At 43.5% G+C, this 20,540-nt stretch overlaps 1 protein-coding gene across 1 annotated transcript in view; it reads left to right on the top strand.

The window, feature by feature from the left end:
• Window positions 1-20,540, top strand: part of CDK5RAP1 (CDK5 regulatory subunit associated protein 1) — a 40,450-nt gene that overhangs the window by 14,911 nt on the left and 4,999 nt on the right. Inside the window, exons 4-10 of the mRNA XM_003788238.3 lie at window positions 770-905; window positions 4,189-4,399; window positions 7,617-7,737; window positions 8,156-8,386; window positions 11,934-12,031; window positions 15,888-15,943; window positions 17,870-18,000. Coding sequence (XP_003788286.1) covers window positions 770-905; window positions 4,189-4,399; window positions 7,617-7,737; window positions 8,156-8,386; window positions 11,934-12,031; window positions 15,888-15,943; window positions 17,870-18,000 — 984 coding nt within the window. The remainder of the gene's footprint in view (window positions 1-769; window positions 906-4,188; window positions 4,400-7,616; window positions 7,738-8,155; window positions 8,387-11,933; window positions 12,032-15,887; window positions 15,944-17,869; window positions 18,001-20,540) is intronic.

Raw genomic sequence — 20,540 nt, 5'->3', positions numbered from 1 at the left:
CGGGCTGGGGATTCGAACCCGCCACCTTAGGTGTACGTGGCTGGCGCCTTAGCCGGTTGAGCTATAGGCGCCGAGCCCCCCCTTTCTTACATTGTTTCTGTGTACAAGGTATGCTAGCATCAATGGTTCCACAAATGTTCATTCAAAGTAAATATTCTGCACGCATTCTGTCCCCAAATATAGTCAATATCTTTAACTTTATATAAAACATATTGTCTCCATTGTGAAATAGTTAAATCAATCCCTCCTGGCTATACCATTAATTAATTAATTTGACATTTTTGTTCTGAGAACCTTTGCTGTATGACACTGAACTAGATATTTTGAGGGATTCAGAATGAACCCTTCTTCCACAGAGCCTGGCTCTAAGGAGCTTAGTTTGATATGAGGACTAAGATAGATGTACAGTTAGCTCTAACATCTGGCAGAAAATGCTAGTGAAAAAATCAAACAATAAAAAAGGAGAAATTGCTAAGTATAGTTAAAGGGGGAGAACAGTTAAAGGGAGGACAAACTCACTGACAGAGTTCGTGGGGAGGCTTTGTGAAGTAGGTTATTTCTGAGTTTGGCTTAAAGGCTTGTCAGGGTTTGGAGGTGTGCAGGAAGGGTGTCATTCTAGGAAAGCTGAATTACATTATAGAAAGGTGCTTCTTTCATGGGCCTTCCACCTCCCATTCATAAGCCTGCAGGGTAGATGTTCATTTAAAGGGCTGAAGGTGGTTCATTTTCTTCCCATTCTCCTACTCTCTTAGATTGCTCTGCAGTTCAGTTTTGGTTGAATTTTGCCTGTTTTGATCTGTGTAGGGAGAAGGCTGAGCAGACCATCTGGAACCGTTTACTTCAGCTTAAAGCCTTGAAGACAAGGCGGCTGCGCTCTCGGGTGCCTCTGAAGATTGGGATTCTAGGTATCTGGTAGTTGGGGGTTTTGTTACGTTTTTTTTGTTTGTTTTGACAGAGTCTTAAGCTGTTGCCCTGGGTAGAGTGCTCTGGCATCATAGCTCACAGCAACCTCCAATTCTTGGGCTCAAGCTATCCTCTTGCCTCAGTTTTTCCATTTTTAGTAGAGACGGGGTCTTGCTTTTGCTCAGGCTGTTCTCAAACTCCTGAGTTCAAGCAATCTACCTGCCTCAGCCTCCCAGAGTGCTAGGATTACAGGCATGAACCACTGCGCCTGGCAGTTTTTTTTTTGGAGACAGAACCTCAGCTGTCGCCCTGGGTAGAGTGCTATGGTATCACAGCCCACAGCAACCTCCAACTCTTGGGCTCAAGTGAGTTTCCTGCCTCCATCTCCTATGTAGCTGGGACTACAGGTCCCCGACACAATGCCCAGCTATTTTTGGTTGCAGCCATCATTGTTGTTTGGTGGACCTGGGCTGGATTCAAACCCGCCAGCTCAGGTGTATGTGGCTGGTGCCTTAGCCGCTTGAGCTATAGGTGCCGAGCCATGCCCAACAGTTTTGTTAAATTTTGAGACTTGGATTCCATATGTCTATTTTTTGTTTGTTTTTTTTGAGGCAGGGTCACCTAGGCTGGGGTATATTGGTACAATCATAGCTCACTGAAGCCTAGAACTCCTGGGGCTTAAGGCATCTTCCTGCTTAAGCCTCTCAAGTAGCTGGGACTACTGGTGTGTGCCACAACACACACTCATTTTTAAAAATATTTTTGTCTTTTTTTTTGGCTGGGGCTGGGTTTGAACCTACCATTCTGGCATATGGGACTGGCACCCTACTCCTTTGAGCCACAGGTGCCACCCAATATTTTTGTCTTTTTAAGACAAAGTCTCACTACCATGCCCAGCTAATTTTTTTATTTTTAGTAGAGATGGGGTCTTATTTTGCTTAGGCTGATCTTGAACTCCTTAGCACAAGTAAGACCCTGTCTCTACTAAAAATAGAAAAATTATCTGGGTGTCATGGCATGAGCCTACAGTCCCAGCTCCTGGAGAGGCTAGGGCAGGAGGATTGCATTAGTCGGGGAGAGTTTGAGGTTGCTGTGAGGTATGATGACGCCATGCTACTCTAAAATTAGCAACCGAGTGAGATACTTTATTGAAAAAGAAAATTGGGATGGCACCTGTGGCTCAGTGGGTAGGGCGCTGGCCCCACAAAACAAGGATGGCAGGTTCAAACCTGGCCCCGGCCTACCTGCCACAAATAAATAGCTGGGCGTTGTGGTGGTCGCCTATGGTCCCAGCTACTCTGGAGGCTGAGGTAAGAGAATCGCCTAAGCCCAGGAGTTGGAGGTTGCTGCGAGCTGTGTGGTACCATGGCACTCTACCGAGGGTGATAAAGTGAAACTCTGTCTCTACCAAAAAAAAAAAAAAAAAAATTGGGGGGAGGCCAGGTGGAGAGAGAGTAGACGGTGGGACCTCACCTATAGTGCATATTGCAAGGGTACATGTCACATCTATTAAGAGTAGAGTATAAATGTCTTTTTTTTCTTTTTTTTTAGAGACAGAGTCTCACTTCAGGGCCCTCAGTAGAGTGCCATGGCATCACACAGCTCACAGCAACCCCCAACTCCTGGGCTTAGGTGATTCTGTTGCCTCAGCCTCCCAAGTAGCTGGGACTACAGGCGCCCGCCACAACGCCCAGCTGTTTTATTTTTTTTTGGTTGCAGTTTGGCCGGGGCTAGGTTTGAACCCGTCACCCTCGGTATATGGAGCCGGCACCGTACCCACTGAGCCACAGGTGCCGCCCGAGTATAAATGTCTTAACACAACAATTAAGTGAGGTGAAGGCTATGTTAACCAGTTTAAACATTCCAAATTGTATATAAAATCAGCACGTTGTACCTCATAAATGCGTTAGTATTCATAGTTATGATTTAATAAAAAAAGAATTCATAATAAAAATTTATGGCCTTAATAATACACTTTTTTAAAATACACTGGTTTTTTTTTTTTTTTTTGATATGGAAGGTACCAATATAAGTCGTTAACTTAGGTTTGCATACAGTGGCATTATCATAGCTCACTGCCACCTCAAATTCCTTGGCTTAAACAATTTTGCCTCACCCTCTTGAGTATCTTGGAGTATAGGTATGCACCATCATGCCAGGCTAATTTTTTCTATTTTTTGTAGAGATGGGGTCTCGCTTTTGTACAGGCTGATCTCTAACTCTTGGCTTCAAGTGATCCTTCTACCTCGTCCTCCCTAAGTGCTAGGATCATAGGCATTAGCCACCATGCTTGGTCCTTTTAACTCATTTCTTACAGATTTTTTTGTTTTTGAGACAGTCTTATTTTGTTGCCCTCAGTAGAGTGCCATGGCGTCTTAGCTTACAGGAACTTCAAACTCTTGGGTTCAAGTGATCCTCTTGCCTCAGCCTCCCAAGCAGCTGGGAGTACATGTGCTTGCCATAGTGCCCAGCTGTTTTTTAGAGTCGGGGTCTCGCTCTGGCTCAGGCTGGTCTCCACCCTGTAAGTTCAGGCAATCCGCCCACCTTGGCCTCCCAAGTGCTAGGATTGCAGGCGTGAGCCACTGCACCCTAGCATTTCTTATAGATTTTAACAAGTAGTATAGGGAAGAAGAGAGGGAGAAAGATAGTAAATAGAGTTGTATATAAGTAAGTGCCTGACACAAAATACTTTTCTATCTCATTGCTAAGTAATTTTCATTTGAAAGAAGAGGTGGTGCATGTCTTAAAAGCTTTTTGGATGGTTGTTTAATTTTTTTCAGGGCATTTAATTGAAATGTTCTAGAACCCTTTTCCAATGGTTTTCTTTTCTTTTCTTTTTTTGAGACAGAGCCTCAAGCTGTTGCCTGGGTACAGTCCTGTGGCATTACAGCTCACAGCAACCTCCAACTCCTGGGCTCAAGTGATTCTTCTACCTCTGCCTCCCAAGTAGCAGGGACTACAGGCACCTGCCACAACGCCCAGCTATTTTTTGGTTACAGCTGTAATTGTTTTTTGTTGGGCCCAGGCTGGATTTGAACCCGCCATGGCACCTTAGCCACTTGAGCCACAGGCACCGAGCCCCTATGGTTTTCTTGTATAGAAAGATGCAAGTTCCAGTCCTATGAGTGTTTTGGTCCCTAACACCATAGTGCCCAGCTGTGATGATACTAAACTCTGAGAGAAGTTTTCTGTGCGCTGGTTTCTCATTCAAGCCAGACATAATTTGTAATGAGAAGAAGGCATGAAACCAGATGAATTTGGGAACTTGTCTCTTTCCCCCTGCAGGCTGTATGGCCGAGAGGTTGAAGGAGGAGATCCTCAACAGGGAGAAAATGGTGGATCTTTTGGCTGGTCCAGATGCTTATAGGGACCTTCCTCGGCTGCTGGCTGTTGCTGAGTCAGGCCAGCAAGCTGCCAATGTGCTGCTCTCTCTGGATGAGACCTATGCCGATGTCATGCCAGTCCAGACAAGTCCCAGTGTCACTTCTGCCTTCGTGTGAGTCACTATGTAAGAGATGGGTAGTGAGCCTTTCCTTTCTTTCTCACTTAGAGAAATAGCATGTTAATTTTATTACATTAAAAAGTAGGCTCGGCTTGGCACCTGTGGCTCAAGTGGCTAAGGCGCCAGCCACATACACCAGAGTTGGCGGGTTCAAATCCAGCCCAGGCCTGCCAAATAACAAGGATGGCTACAACTAAAAAATAGCCGGGCATTGTGGCAGGCGTCTGTAGTCCCAGCTACTTGGGAGGCAGAGGCAGGAGAACTGCTTGAGCCCAGGAGTTGGAGGTTGCTGTGAGCTGTGATGCCATGACACTCTACCCAGGGCTTGAGGCTCTGCTTCAAAAAAAAAAAAGTAATCTATGCACATGGTACAAAATACAAAATAAAATAAAAAATGATATGTTGAGACTCTCACATCTATCTTCCCCTGTATTAAGCCGCTTCTCAAAAGCAGCTATGGTGTAGATTATTCTTTTTTTTATTGAGACAGAATCTCACTGGATAGAATGCCATGGAGTTACCATAGCTCACAGCAACCTCAAACTCTTGAGCCCAAGTGATCCTCCTCTTCAGCCTCCTGATTAGCTGGACTTCAGGTACCTGCTTTGCTAGTTTATTTTTATTTTTTATTTGCTCAGGCTGGTCTTGAGCTCCTAAGCTGAGGTGAGCCATCTTCCTTGGCTTCCTTAGAGTGCTAGGATTACAGGTGTGAGCCAGCTCACCTGGCTTGTAGTTTCTTATATAATCCTTTCATAAATATTCATCAAAGATAGGAGTCTTTCATATCATTTCTCTTTCTTTTTTTTTTGAGATAGAGTCTCAAGCTGTTGCCCTGGATAGAGTGCTGTGGCGTCATAGCTCACAGTGATCTCCAACTTGGGCTTAAGTGATCTTCTTGCTTTAATTTTTCTGTTTTTAGTAGAGATGGGGGGGGTCTTGCTTCTGCTCAGGCGGTCTCGAACTCTGAGCTCAAGCAATCTACCTGCCTCTGCCTCACAGAGTGCTAGGATTACAGGTGTGAGCCACTGTGCCTGGCTCCTCTTGCTCTCTTTTTTTTAAACTCAGGTTATAATAAACTATTCTTTTTTTTTTTGAGACAGAGTCTCAAGCTCCCAGCCCCTCCAACTCTTGGGCTTAAGTGATTTTCTTGCCTCAGCCTCCCAAGTAGCTGGGACTACAGGCACCTACCACAATACAGTAAACTATTACTATTGTATACTCTTACTTTTTTGGTTTTTTTTATTATTTTATTTTATTTTATTTTTCTGAGACAGAGCCTCAAGCTGTTCCCCTGGGTAGAGTGTCTTGGCATCACAACTCACAGCAACCTCCAACTCCTGGGCTCAAGCGAGTCTCTTGCCTCAGCCTCCCAAGTAATTGGGACCACAGGTGCCCGCCACAATGCCCGGCTATTTTTTGGTTGCAACCGTCATTGTTGTTTTGGTGGGCCGGGCTGGATTTGGACCCGCCACCTTAGGTGTATGTGTCTGGTGCCTTAACCAGTTGAGCCACAGGCGCTGAGCCCTATTTTTTTGTTTTAAAAATGTCTTGGACTTTTCTTTCTTTCTTTCTTTCTTTTTTTCTTTTTTTAGAGACAGAGTCTCATTTTATCACCTTTGATAGAGTGCCATGGCGTCACAGCTCATAGCAACCTCCAACTCCTGGCCTTAGGTGATTCTCTTGCCTCAGCCTCCCTAGTAGCTGGGACTACAGGCACTGGCCACAATGCCCGGCTATTTTTGTTGTAGTTTGGCTGGGGCTGGGTTTGAACCCACCACCCTTGCTATATGGGGGCTGGCGCCCTACTCACTGAGCCAAAGGCACTGCCTGGACTTTTCTATTTTTATTTTATTTATTTATTTATTTATTTATTTTGAGACAGAGCCACAAGCTGTCTGCCTGGGTAGAGTGCTGTGGCATCACAGCTCATAGCAACCTCCAACTCCTGGCCTCAGCCTCCCAAGTAGCTGGGACCGCAGACACCTGCCACAATGCCCGACTTTTTTTTGTTGCTGTTGTTGCAGCTGGCATTGTTGTTTGGCGGGCCCAGGCTGGATTCAAACCCGCCACCTTAGGTGTACGTGGCTGGTGCCTTAGCCACTTGAGCCACAGGTGCCAAGCCTTCTCTGGATCTTTAAAAAAAAACAGTAAAAATTTGGTTATACAATCATTCATATTTATTGAAAAATATGCAGAATAGATAGAAAACCATAAAGAAGAAACTAAAAAAAAGAAAAAAAGTAACAGTTGCCTATATAGTACTTCCACTACTTAATGATAAAACTACTATGTTGATGTATATCATTTTTATCCTTTTCCTTTATGATAGTGTGTGTTTATTTATAAAAACTGGTTCCTCACTAAATGTAGAATATAAATGTCTTAACACAATAACTAAGAAAATGCAGTGAAGGCTATGTTAACCAGTTTGATGAAAATATTTCAAATTGTATATAAAACCAGCATATTGTACCCCCATGATTGCAGCTATTAAATCACACAGCTATGATTTAATAATAAATAAAATAAAATAAAATAAAAACTGCCTCTTGTCTTGGCATCCGTAGCACAGTGGTTACGGTGCCAGCCACATATATCCAGGCTGGTGGGTTCGAACCTGGCCTGGGCATGCTAAACAACAATGACAACTGCAACCAAGGTGTTGTGGCAGATGCCTGTAGTCCCAATTACTTGGGAGGCTGAGGCAAGAGAATCGCTTAAGCCCCCAAATTTGAGGTTGCTGTGAGCTGGGACGCCCCTGCCCTCCACCCAGGGTGACACAATGAGACTTTGTCTCCAAAAGGAAAAAAAAAAACCAGTAAAAAAGTTCAGATGGACTCTATTCCTTCCTCAGGCTAACTGCTGTATCTGCCAGTTACAGTCTGGCTTATATTCTGTGATTAGATACCACTTTTTTTTTTTTTTTTTTTGCAGTTTCTGGTCAGGGCTGGATTTGAACCGGCTACCTCTGGCATATGAGGCCGGCACCCTACTCCTTTGAGCCACCAGCACTGCCCAGATATCAGTGTTTATTTAGAGATAGGAAATCTTTGCTTTAGGTGCTTCTGAGATCTCAAATTGGTCTAATGTGATTGTAGTGACAAGAGGATTTAGAACCAAAGAGTAATGCCGTGGGAGCTGTGACCTGCTCCTTGGATTGCATTCAGGATACCTGGCTGCTCTCACTAAGTTCTGGTACTTTCTTCCCCAGGTCAATCATGCGAGGCTGTGACAACATGTGTAGCTACTGTATTGTTCCTTTCACACGTGGCCGGGAGAGGAGTCGGCCTGTTGCATCCATTCTAGAGGAAGTGAGGAAGCTTTCAGAGCAGGTAAAGAGTTTAGATGAGAATAGCATTTCTAATTTTGCATCTTGTGCTTTTTCTAAGTTGTAAAAGTTTAGGACTATACCTGACAAGAGAGAAATACTTGGATGTACCTTTGGTTTGCTGCCCATAATTTTTTTTTTTTTTTTTTTGAGACATAGTTTCATTCTCAGCAACCTTAAACTCTTAGGCTCAGCATTCTTCTTGCCTCAGCCTTCCAAGGAGCTGGGACTATAGGTACCTGCCACCACATCTGACTAGTTTTTCTGTTTTTAGTGGAGATGGGGGTCTCAGTCTTGCTCAGGCTGTTCTTGAACTCCTGAGCACTAGCAATCCACCTTCCTTGGCCTTCCATAATGCTAGGATTACAGGTGTGAGCCACTACACCCAGCTAGTCTCTTTTAATATATTTTCTCTTTTTTAGGGGCTGAAAGAAGTGACACTTCTTGGTCAAAATGTTAATAGTTTTCGAGACAATTCGGAGGTCCAATTCAATAATGCAGTGTCTTCCAACCTCAGCCGTGGCTTCACCACCAACTATAAAACCAAGAAAGGGGGGCTTCGTTTTGCTCACCTTCTGGATCAGGTCTCCAGAATAGATCCTGAAATGAGGATTCGTTTCACTTCTCCCCACCCCAAGGATTTTCCTGATGAGGTAGGTGTCAACAGCTAGTTAGTGGTGATAAAATGGTATCAGTATCCTTAAGCATGCAAAGGCTGGACCCAGTAGGGGTGCAGCAGAGACCTTGAGTTCTGCTGGGGGATCCTGTGGTGTATTGCTGGGTTACTCTCTGGATCTCTTGGCCCATAAAGAGGTAGGGACGGAGCTAGGACTGATATGTGTTGAATGGGAGGTCAAAACTACCTGTGGGACTAAGAGGGCTGTACAGAGAGAGGTTTTATTATAAGATGGACAGCTGCGTTGTTGGCTTATTGCTGATATGGAGAAAGCTGTAGTGGTACGGATAGAAGCTCAAACCAGCCACAATATTCTCTTAAGCCAAGGTCTAATCCTTAATTGTTTTCAGTTCAGTTGAAGGCTTAGAGCAGTGAGGAAACTACAGGAGAAAAGTTTGAAACTAGCAGAGTTTGGTTTGTGAGATATAAGGAAAGAAGCCATCTCACTGACATGAAGGTGAAGTAGCAAGTGCTGATGCAGAAGCTGCATCAAGTTATCCAGAAGATCTAGCTAAAATAATTGATGAAGCTGGTTACACTAAACAGTAGATTTTTGATGCCAATGAAACAGCCTTATATTGGAAGAAGGTGCCATGTGGGACTTTCATAGCTAGAGAAAAGTCAATGCCTGGCTTCAAAGCTTCAAAGGGCAGGCTGACTCTCCAGCTAATGCAGCTGGTGACTTTAAGTTGAAGCCAAAGCTCATTTACCTTTGAGAACCCTTAAGAATTATGCTCTATAAATGGCACAAGAAAGCCTGGATGGGTGGCACTTGTGGCTCAGTGAGTAGGGTGCCGGCCCCATAGACTGAGGGTGGTGCGTTTGAACCTGGCTCTGGCCAAACTGTAACAACAGCAACAACAACAAAAAAAGAAAGCCTGGATGATAGCACATCTGTTTATAGTATGGTTTACCGGATATTTTAAACCCTCAGTGGAGGCCTACTGCCTGGAACAAAAAAATTCCTTTCAAAATATTATTGCTGGCTCGGCGCCTGTGGCTCGAGCGGCTAAGGCGCCAGCCACGTACACCCAGGGTGGCGGGTTCGAATCCCCAGCCCGGGCCCGCCAAACAACAATGATGGCTGTGGCTAAGAAATGGCCGGGCGTTGTGGCGGGCGCCTGTGGTCCCAGCTACTTGGGAGGCTGAGTCAGGAGACTCGCTTGAGCCCCAGGAGTTGGAGGTTGCTGTGAGCTGTGATGCCATGGCACTCTACCCAGGGCGATAGCTTGAGGCTCCGTCTCAAAAAAAAAAAAAAAACAAAATATTATTGCTCATGGACAATGTGCCTAGGCCCCAAGAGTTCTGATGGAGATGTACAAGGAGATTAATGTTATTTTTTATGCCTGCTAATACAACATCATTTTTTGCAGCCCGTGGATCAAGGAGTCATTTCAACTTTTAAGTCTTACTATTTAAGAAATATGTTTTGTAGAAAGAAAGAAATATGTTTTGTAAGGCTGTAGCTGCTGTTAGATAGTCATTCCTTTGATGGGTCTGGGCAAAGTCAATTGGAAACCTTCTGGAAAGGACTCACCATTCTAGGTGCCATTAAGAACATTTGTGATTCGTGGGAGATCAAAATATCAACGTTAACAGGAGTTTAGAACAAGTTGATTCCAACCCTCATGATGACTTTGAGAGGTTCAAGACTTTAGTGGAGGAAGTCACTGCAGCTGTGGTGGAAATAGCAGACTATTTGTAGAATGAAAAATGGAGCCTGAAGATGTGACTGAATTGTTGCAATTCATGATGAAACTTAACAGATGAGGAGCTGCTTTTTATGGATGATCAAGGAAAATAGTTTCTGGAGATGTAATCTCCAGATGTGGAGATTCTATGCATATTGTTGCAGTGCCAACAAGGTATTTAGAATGTTACATAAACTTAGTTGATAATGCAGTGGCAGAGTTTGAAAGGATTGACTCCAATTTTTTTTTTGGAGACAGAGTCTCACTATGTTGCCCTCAGTAGAGTGCTATGGCATCACAGGTCACAGCAAACTCAAACTCTTAGCCTTAAGCCATTCTCTTGCCTTAGTCTCCCAAGTAGCTGGGACTACAGGTGTCGCCACAATGCCTGGCTATTTTTTGTTGTTGTAGTTGTCATTGTTGTTTAGCAGACCCAGGGTGGGTTTGAATCTGCTAGCCCTAGTGTATGTGGCTGGCATCCTAACCACTGAGCTACAGGCACCAAGCCATGGATTGACTCCAATTTGAAAGAAGTTCTACTGTGGGTAAAATGCTGTCAAATGGCATTGCATGCTATAGTGAAATCTTTTGTGAAAGAGGAGTCAATTGATGTGGCAAACTTTATAGTTGTCTGATTCTAAGAAACTGTCACAGCCACCCCAATCTTTAGCAACCACCACCTTGATCTGTCATTAGCATCGACATCAAGGTCAGACTTTCCTCCAGCAAAATAATTATGACTTACTAAATGAAGGCTCAGGTGATTGTTAGCACTTTTTAGCAATAAAGTATTTTTAAATTAAGGTGTATACTTGGTTATTTTTAGACATAATGCTATTGCACACTTAATAAAGTATAATGTGAACATAACTTTTATTTGCACTGGGAAACCAAACGTTTTGTGTGACTGGTTTTATTGCAATATTCCTTTATTGTGGTGGTCTGGAACCAAACCCACAGTATCTCTGAGGTGTGCCTGCAACAGGCCAAGGTACTTAGCACGGTGCCTCGCACGGAGTTACCCACATATGAAACCTTCTCTGAAGGTTTTTTGTTTTGGCAAAATGTCTGTCTCTTGACCCCCATTCTCACCTTTCCCCCTTGGATTATTTGCTTATGAGTTGTAAAAGTTCTTCATGTATTTTTTTTTAATTGTTTTTTTTTTTTTTGAGACAGAGCCTCAAGCTATCCCCCTGGGTAGAGTGCCATGACATCACGCTCACAGCAACCTCCAACTCCTTGGCTCAAGCGAGTCTCCTGCCTCCGCCTCCTAAGTAGCTGGGACTACAGGCGCCCGCCACAACGCCTGGCCATTTTTTGGTTGCAGCCATCATTGTTGTTTGGCGGGCCCGGGCTGGGGATTTGAACCCGCCACCTTAGGTGTATGTGGCTGGCGCCTTAGCCGCTTGAGCCACGGGCGCCGAGCCAATCTTCATGTATTTTTGATACAAATCTTTTGTCAATATGTTTTCAAATATTTTTTCCTAGTTTCAATTCCTTGTGGTATCTTTTAAAGTTACTAGCTTGTAAGCTAGATGACAGAAATGCCATTTTTTTCCTTTTTTGTTGGTTGACCCTTCTGTCAGCACTGCTTCTATATAGCCTCATTGCTTGAATCTAATTTCTGCTTGCTTTCTTCCCTCCACTCTTTAAAAGCCGAGGTGCCAGCAAGTAAAATGTGTGGGACTGATAGAAGGTGGCTTGACCAAAAAACATTTGGTTTAGTCAGCCTCTTAAATACTTGAAAATTAACGGAGGAGAAACAGTGGTATTCCTTTTTGAAAGATTCTTTGGTGAGACTTTGATGACTCATAATTTGTTCTATTTGATCAGGTTCTGCAGCTGATTCATGAGAGAGACAACATCTGTAAACAGATCCATCTGCCAGCTCAGAGTGGAAGCAGTCGTGTATTGGAGGCCATGCGGAGAGGGTCAGACATTCTTGGGAAAAGGATATCCCACACCTTTTCATGTTTCCTTGATGACGAAACAATATTTGTGTTGCTAAAACACCTGGCTATTTTTTGGTTACAGCTGTCATTTTTGTTAGGCAGGCTTGGGCTGGATTTGAACCCGTCAGCTCAGCTGTATGTGGCTGGCGCCTTTGCCGCTTGAGCTACTGGCACTGAGCAGCATGTTTTTTTATTAAGCTTATTTGGTGTGGCACACTCTGTTTGAGATGTTGATCTTTTAACTTTTTTGAGACAGTGCCTCAGAGGCACAGGCACCAAGCCAATCTTTTAACTCTTAACATTAAGGTTTTGTTAGGTCTTAGAATTTATTATTTTTATTATTAATTAATTAACTTATTAATTTATTTTTTTGAATTCAATGTTTAGAAAGGTCTTAGAATTTATTTATTTATTTATTTATTTTTTTGAGGCAGAGCCTCAAGCTATCCCCCTGGGTAGAGTGCTGTGGCATCACAGCTCACAGCAACCTCTAGCTCCTGGGCTCAAGCAAGTCTCCTGCCTCAGCCTCCCAAGGAACTGGGACCACAGGCACCCACCACAATGCCTGGTTATTTTTTGGTTGCAGCCGTCATTGTTGTTTTGGCGGGCCTGGGCTGGATTTGAACCCGCCACCTGAGGTGTATGTGGCTGGCTCCTTAGCCACTTGAGCCATAGGCGCCGAGCCAAGGTCTTAGAATTTAAATGTAGCTGTATGTCTTACTTTCTTTAGGATTAATAAATATTGCAGAGGCTCTACGCCTGTAGCTCAGCAGTTAGGGCGCCAGCCACATACACTAGAGCTGGTGGGTTCAAATCCAGCTCGGGCCTGCCAAATAAATATTGCAGATTAGAGTAAAGGCAGAATATATCCCAAGGCAGGCTGTATGGAACTAACGCTTTGCCTTGTTTTCCACAGTGGCAAAGCATTTTAGAGATCCTCTTTACTGTTTAATCTGTCTTGATTTATTAGTTAAACAAAAGAGGCTATTTAAAGTTAAAAACACTATTTAAAAAAAAAAGTAGCTTGTGCTGTCATGTTGGCTTTTGCCTGTAATCCCAGCACCTTTTTTTTTTGTTTGAGACAGAGCCTCAAGCTGTTCCCCTGGGTAGAGTGCTGTGGCTTTGCTGCTCACAGCAACCTCCAACTCCTGGGCTCAAGTGAGTCTCCTGCCTCCGCCTCCCAGGTAGCTGGGACCACAGGTGCCTGCCACGATGCCCGGCTATTTTTTGGTTGCAGCCATTATTGTTGTTTGGCGGGTCCGGGCTGGATTCAAACCCGCCACCTTAGGTGTATGTGGCTGGAGCCTTAGCTGCTTGAGCCACAGGCGCCGAGCCAATTCCAGCACTTTTAAAGTCTAAGTCAGGAGGATCACTTGACACCGGAAATTCAAGACTAGCCTGGGCAACAAAGGGAGACTTCATCTCTACCGTTTTTTTTTTTTTTTTTTTTTTGGAGACAAAGTCTCACTTTGTCGCCGTTGATAGAGTGCTGTTGCATTATAGTTGACAGCAACCTCCAATTCTTGGGCCTAAGCAATTTTCTTCCTATTTTTAGAGATAAGGCCTTGCTCTGGCTCAGGCTGGTCTTGAACCTGTGAGCTCAGGCAATTTACCTGCCTCAGTCTCTCAGAATGCTAGGATTACAGGTGTGAGCTACCATGTCTTGCCTTACTACAAAATACCACACCAACAACCCCCCCCCCCCCAAAATGAGCCAAGTATAGGCTGTGGCAGGAAGATCACTTGTTCCCAGGAATTTGAACTTATAGCGAGCTACGTTTGGACCACTGTACCCTAGCCTGGGTGACAGTGAGACTCTATCTCTAAAAAAATAAAAATAAATAAAAATAAAAAAATAAAAAAAATTGAAAGTTAAAAAAAGTGTTTCTGTCCCAGAGCTAAAAATTCATAGGCTCTACGGCTAGGTGCGGTGGCTCACAGCTGCTATCTTACACTCTGGGAAGTAGGTTCTTGGCTTCACGCAGGAAAGAATTCAAGAATGAGCTGACAAAATAAGGTAAAAGCAAGTTTATTGAAGTAAGAAAGGGGAAAAAGGGTTGCCACTGCTGTTTCTATAGGTTGCCCTATAGATAGAGCAGTGGCTTTCTCTCTCAAGAGTAACAGAATAGCAGTTTGTGAGGTCCTAGGGTCTTTTTTATACTTTCTGTTTAATTTTATGTTAAGCAGAAGGAGGATTATTCATAGGATTTTTTTTTTTTGAGACAGATCCTCAAGCTATCCCCCTGGGTAGAGTGCTGTGGCATTATAGCTCACAGCAACCTCCAACTCCTGGGCTCAAGTGAGTCTCTTGCCTTAGCCTTCCAAGTAGCTGGGACCACAGGCGCCCGCTACAACACCCAGCTATTTTTTTTTTGGTTGCAGCTGTTACTGTTGTTTTGGCGGACCCGGGCTGGATTCAAACCCACCACTTTAGGTGTATGTGGCTGGCGCCTTAGCCATTTGAGCCACAGGCGCTGAGCCTATTCATAGGATTTTTGGAAAGGGGTGGGAAGTTCCCAGAACAGAGGTTACTCCCCCTTTTGAACTATATAGGATAAACTTCCTGGAAGTATCATGGCATTTACAAGTTGTCATGGTGCTGGTGGGAGTTTCTTTTAGTATGATTATACATTATAAGCAGGGTATAATGAACACTGAGGGTAACCTGAGGTGATTTTTTTTTTTGACCATCTCAGTTCTAGCTGGTTTTATATCGTTTCTTCACTGCTTCTTGTTTTATCAGAGAAGTTGGCTAGGGTCTCAGTGATTCCTTACTGAGGAGTGCCTGCTGGTTCCCTCTCTCAGGACTACCATTGCACACCGTCACGCCCAACTACATTTTTATTTCTGTAGTGACAGGATCTCCCTTTGTTGCTGAGGCTGGTTTCAAATTCCTAGCCTCAAAGAATCTTCCTCTCTTGGCCCCCCAAAGTATTGGGATTACAGGCATAAGCCACTGCACCTGGCCAAAAGGGCTCTTTTGGATAATTTAACTGATTCTATTTTTTTTTCTTTTTTTTGAGACAAAGTCTCATTTTGTCACCCTCGGTAGAGTGCCGTGTTGTCTTAGCTCACAGCAACTCCAAACTCTTGGGTTCATGTGATCCTCTTTCCTCAGCCTCCCAAGTAGCTGGGACTTGGGGTAGCACCTGTGGCTCAAAGGAGTAGGGCTCCAGCCCCATATATCGGAGGTGGTGGGTTCAAATCCAGTCCCGGCCAAAAAAAAAACAAAAAACAAAAAACAACCAAGTAGCTGGGACTACAGATGACTGCCACAATGCCTGGCTATTTTTTTTTAGAGATGGGGTCTTGTTCTGGCTTAGGGTGGTCTTGAACCAGTGAGCTCAGGCCATCTACCCACCTCGGCCTCCCAAGTGCTGGGATTACAGGCATGAGTCACTGCGCCTAATTTAACCTATTGTGCTGTACCATGTGGATAAGAGCGATTATGTGTGGGAATTCATAGTATTTTTTTTTTTTTTTTGGATAGAGAGTCTCTTTGTTACCCTGGGTAGAGTGCCATGACATATCTCACAGCAACCTCAAACTTTTGGGCTCAAGCCATTCTCTTGCCTCAGCCTCCCAAATAGCTGGGACTATCGGCACCTGCCACAATGCCCAGCTGATTTTTCTGTTTTTAGTAGAGAAGGGGTCTTACTCTTGCTTAATCTAGACTCAAGTCCTAAGCTTAAACAATCCACCTGCCTTGACCTTCCAGAATGCTAGGATTATAGGCGTAAGCTGCTGTGCCTGGCCTCATTGTGTGATGTTTTTATGGCATCTATTTAAAAAAGATTGGTTCATGTAGGCCTTTTCTTTTTGTTCTTTATTACAGATATTCAAGAGAAGCTTATGTGGAGTTAATTCATCATATCAGAGAGTCTATTCCCAGTATGTTTAAAGAATGTATTCTGCTAAGCACATTATTTTACCAGTGACCACAGTCTCCTTGGTTAGATGTGGGCAACCAACAAACTACCAATAAACCAACAGCTTTGGTATTTCCTTGTGACGCTATTGCAAACTTTTTTTTTTTTTTGAGACAGGGTCTTACTTTGTCAATCAGGCTAGTAGAGTGTAGTGGTGTCATCACAGCTCACTGCAATCTCCCCTCTCTCCCCTCCCCTCCTTTCTTTTCTCCTCCCCATTACCCTGATTAGAGTGCTATGGCATCAGCCTAGTTCACAGCAAACTCAAACTTTTGGGTTCAAGCAGTCCTCCTTTCTCAGCCTTCCCAGTAGCTGGGATTAAAGGTGTTGTCCATGATGCCCAGCTAGTTTTTCTTTTTCTTTCTTTTTTTTTTTTTTGAGACAGACCCTCAAGCTGTTGCCCTGCATCACAGCTCACAGCAACCTCCAACTCCTGGGCTTAAGCGATTCTTTTGCCTCAGCCTACCAAGTAGCTGGGACTATAGGTACCCACCACAACACCCAGCTATTTTTTTGGTTGTAGTTGTCATTGTTGTTTGGCAGGCCCAGGCTGGATTTGAACCTGCCAGCTCTGGTGTATACGCCTGGCGCCTTAGCCGCTTGAGCTATAGGCGCTAAACCCCCAGTTAGTCTTTCTATTTTTAGTAAAGGCAAGGTCTCACTCTTGCTCAGGGTGGTCTAGAACTCCTGAGCTCAGGTCATCCACCTGCCTTGGCCTTCCAGGGTGCTAGGATTATCCAGCCTATTTTATTTAAAATTTTGTTTATTTAATTTTATTTTTTGAGACCAGGTCTCTTTTGCCCAGGCTAGAGTGTGGTAGTGTCATCATAGCTCCCTGCAACCTCACACTCCTGGGCTCAAGGTATCATTTTGTCTTAGCCTCTTAAGTAACTGGGTCTACTGGTGTGTACCATCATGCCCGGCAAATGTTTCTGTTTTTTGTAGAGGCAGAGTGTGCTATACTCTAAATTTTAGAGCTAATTTCTTTTTTGTTATAACTTTTATCCCTCATCTCTTTCCTCTTCCTCCTAATAAAATTACTTTGTTGTATTTTAATTTAAGTTTGGTTGAGAATGTCTTTTGTTTTCTCATATTTCTAATTTATTTATTTTGTTTTTGTGGGAGCACTTTAGTTTATTCTGTACATCTGCAGAATCTAATTTCTGATTATTGTAACTTGTATTATGCACTGGTCCTTTTATTCTGAGGCACCGTAATGTGCAAGCTAGTGGTACTGGCTTTGGGTCACTCTCCACTGTTACATGGGTTGTGTGTTACCAGATAAGAATGTTCATTTATTTGGGCTGCAGTTTCCTTATCTATAAAATGGATCTAATAATAGTCATCTCATTGGAGTGTTGGGATAATTAGGCAGTAAAACGTAGTATTTAGCAAGTGATATTAGTGACTGGTAGTTATTGCTACTATGGTCTTAAGTGGCCATTGTGTCAGCCTAAATTCAGGGTGAGGCACTGCAAGGTTTTCACTAGTTATGTTCCTAAATCCAGCATTTGAAGGGAAAATAACCTTTTCTAATGCTAAGAGCAATGCAGTCTGAGAAGCTAACTTTTGGCATGCAAGATTATAGATGAACAGGCTGATCCCCTCTTACTTAATAATGGCTGTTTTATTTTCCTTGTAGATGGGTGAATAGTCCTATGGGACATTTTATTTTCTGAGACCAGGTCTCACTCTTTGGCCCAAGCTAGAGTGTGGTGGTGTTGTCATAGCTTACTGCAACTTCATACTTCTGGGCTCAATGGATCTTGAGTCCCATAGGGAAGGCCTTATAAATTGTAATCCTTCTTTCCGTAATCCACAAATGCTAAAGGCTTCTCTTGTAAGCAGCAGCAACCTGTTGTCATGTGTCCTTTGTTGGGTGTCGCAGGTGTGAGCCTCAGCAGTGACTTCATTGCTGGCTTTTGTGGGGAGACAGAGGAGGATCACCTCCAGACAGTGTCCTTGCTCCGAGAAGTTCAGTACAACACGGGCTTCCTCTTTGCCTACAGCATGAGACAGGTAGGTCCTGGGCTGGGGAAGGACTGATGTAATTCTTGACCAGATTGGGGTTGAGATGTAGACAACTGGAGAGAAAAGAGAGTGATAGCAGGGTAGTCCTGGAGAAACCCAGATACCTACTATTCACTTATTTTTTTCGTTTTTCTGATCAACTAAACTATTTAACTCAATTCAGCAATTTGAGGAAAAAAGATTACTGGGTCAATATTTCTTTTTTTAAATTTCAGAATATTAGGGGTCACGTATGTTTACATACTTTGTTTTTGTACAGACTGAGTCAAAGTCATACATGTAAGTGTGCCCTTCACCCAGATAGTGTGCACTGTACCCAGCAGGTGAATTTACTCATCTCCCCGTCCCCCCAGCTTGATTTTCATTAAGGTTTACTTCCATATGTGCACTTAAGTGTTGATTAATTCCAATTTGGTATTGAATACATGCGTTTGTTTCTTCATTTTTATTTTTTATTTATTTATTTTTTGAGCCAGAGTCTCATTATGTCGCCTTCAGTAGAGTGCTATGGTGTCACAGCTCACAGCAACCTCAAATTCTTGGGCTTAAGCAATTCTCTTGACTCAGTCCAAGTAGCTGGACTACAGGCACCTGCCACAATGCCTGGCTATTTCGTTGTTGTTGTCATTGTTTAGCAGGTCCAGGCTGGTTTTGAACCTGCCAGCCCTGGTGTATGTGGCTGGCACCCTAACCACTGAGCTATGGGCACCGAGCCAGTTTCTCCATTCTTGTGATGTTTCACTTGGAAGAATGTTTTCCAGTTCTCTTCAGGTTGTCCAAAAAGATATTAGGTCACCATTTTTTTAATGGTATGCATATACCACATTTTAAAAATCCCTTCATATATTGATGGGCACTTGGACTGTTTCCAAGTCTTTATGATTGTGAGTTGTGCTGCTGTAAGCATTTGAGAACAGGTGTCCTTTTTGTAAAATGACCTTTTTTCTCTGGGTATATACCCTGCAGTGGGATTGCTGGATCAGATGGTAGGTCTACCTGGGGGTATCTCTATACAGTTTTCCATAGAGGTTGCTCTACTTTGCATTCCCACTAATAGTGTATAAAAGTTCCTTTTTGTCTGCATCGATGCCAGCATCTGTTGTTTTGGAACTTTTTTTTTTTTTTTACAATTTTTGTTTATTTTTTTGCAGTTTTGGCTGGCTAGGTTTAAACCCACTACCTCCGGCATATGGAACTGGTGCCCTACCCTTTTGAGCCACAGGTGCTGCCCTTTTTTTCTTTCTTTTTTTTTTTTTTGAGACAGAACCTCAAGCTGTCGCCCCGAGTGAGTGCTATAGCATGACAGCTCACAGCAACCTCCAACTCCTGGGTTCAAGCGATTCTCCTGCCTCTACCTCCCAAGTAGCTGGGACCACAGGTGCCCACCACCATGCCTGGTTATTTTTTGGTTGCAGCCGTCATTGTTGTTTGGTGGGGCTGGGCTGGATTCAAACCCACCAATTCAGGTGTATGTGGCTGGTGCCTTAGCTGCCTGAGCCACAGGTGCCGAGCCTGTTTTGGGACTTTTTAATATGAGCCATTCTTGTTGCAGTTAGGTGATACTCATTGTAACTTTTTTTTTCTTTTCTTTTTGTTTTTTGAGACAGAGTTTACTCTGTGTCCTATGTAGAGTGCTGTGGCCTCATAGCTCACAGCAACCTGAAACTCCTGGGCTCAAGTGATCCTTTTACCTCAGCCTTCAGAGTAGCTGGGACTATAGGCCTGCCACAATACCTGGCTATTTTTTTTCTATTTTTAGTAGAGATGGGATCTTGCTCTTGCTTAGGCTGGTCTTGAACTCCCCAGCTCAAGCAATACATCCGCCTTGGCCCTCCAGGGTGCTAGGATTTTATTTTTTTATTGAATGGTATCTATGTACATTAATGCACTTCTGGGGTACAGTGTGGGGTTTTCACACACAATCTGAAACACTTCCATCAAACTGGTTAATATAGCCTTCATGTCATTTTCTTCGTTATTATTTTAAAACGTTCACATTCTACTCTTAGAAAGATTCACTTGTAACCTTGTAAGATAAACCTCAGAAATGATCCCTCCAATCCCTCTCCCTCCACCCATTCTCCCCTCCCCATTTCCCCCTCCCTCCCTGCTCCCCGTATTCAAGTTATAGCTTTCAGTGCTAGGATTATAGGTGTGAGCCACTGTGCCTGGCCAGAAGTATATTTTGGAGAATAATTCTTATCAGTAGATACCATTCCGTTGAACAGCTGCATAATATTCCATTGTGTAGATAAAGTATCATTTCTTTTACTAGGTACCTATTAATAAGCATTTAGCCCTGCTTTGTATTTTATGTCCTTATAAATAGTGCTGCTGAATAACCTAGTTTGAGTCATTTAGCATAATGTGTACCCTTGGGCAAATATCATAACCATTGGGTGGTTATCAAGAGTAATTTTGAGTCTATGATTTTCATGTGCAAAATTTAGAATTTTTTTTTTTTTTGAGACAAAGCCTCAAACTATCCCCCTGGGGAGAGTGATGTGGTATCACAGCTCACAGCAACC

Source organism: Otolemur garnettii, unplaced genomic scaffold, assembly GCF_000181295.1.
Source record: "Otolemur garnettii isolate 467f Iridium unplaced genomic scaffold, OtoGar3 scaffold00025, whole genome shotgun sequence".
Taxonomy (NCBI): domain Eukaryota; kingdom Metazoa; phylum Chordata; class Mammalia; order Primates; family Galagidae; genus Otolemur; species Otolemur garnettii.
The sequence above is the reverse complement of the archived record's forward strand: the minus strand, read 5'-3'. Positions and strand labels throughout refer to the sequence as shown.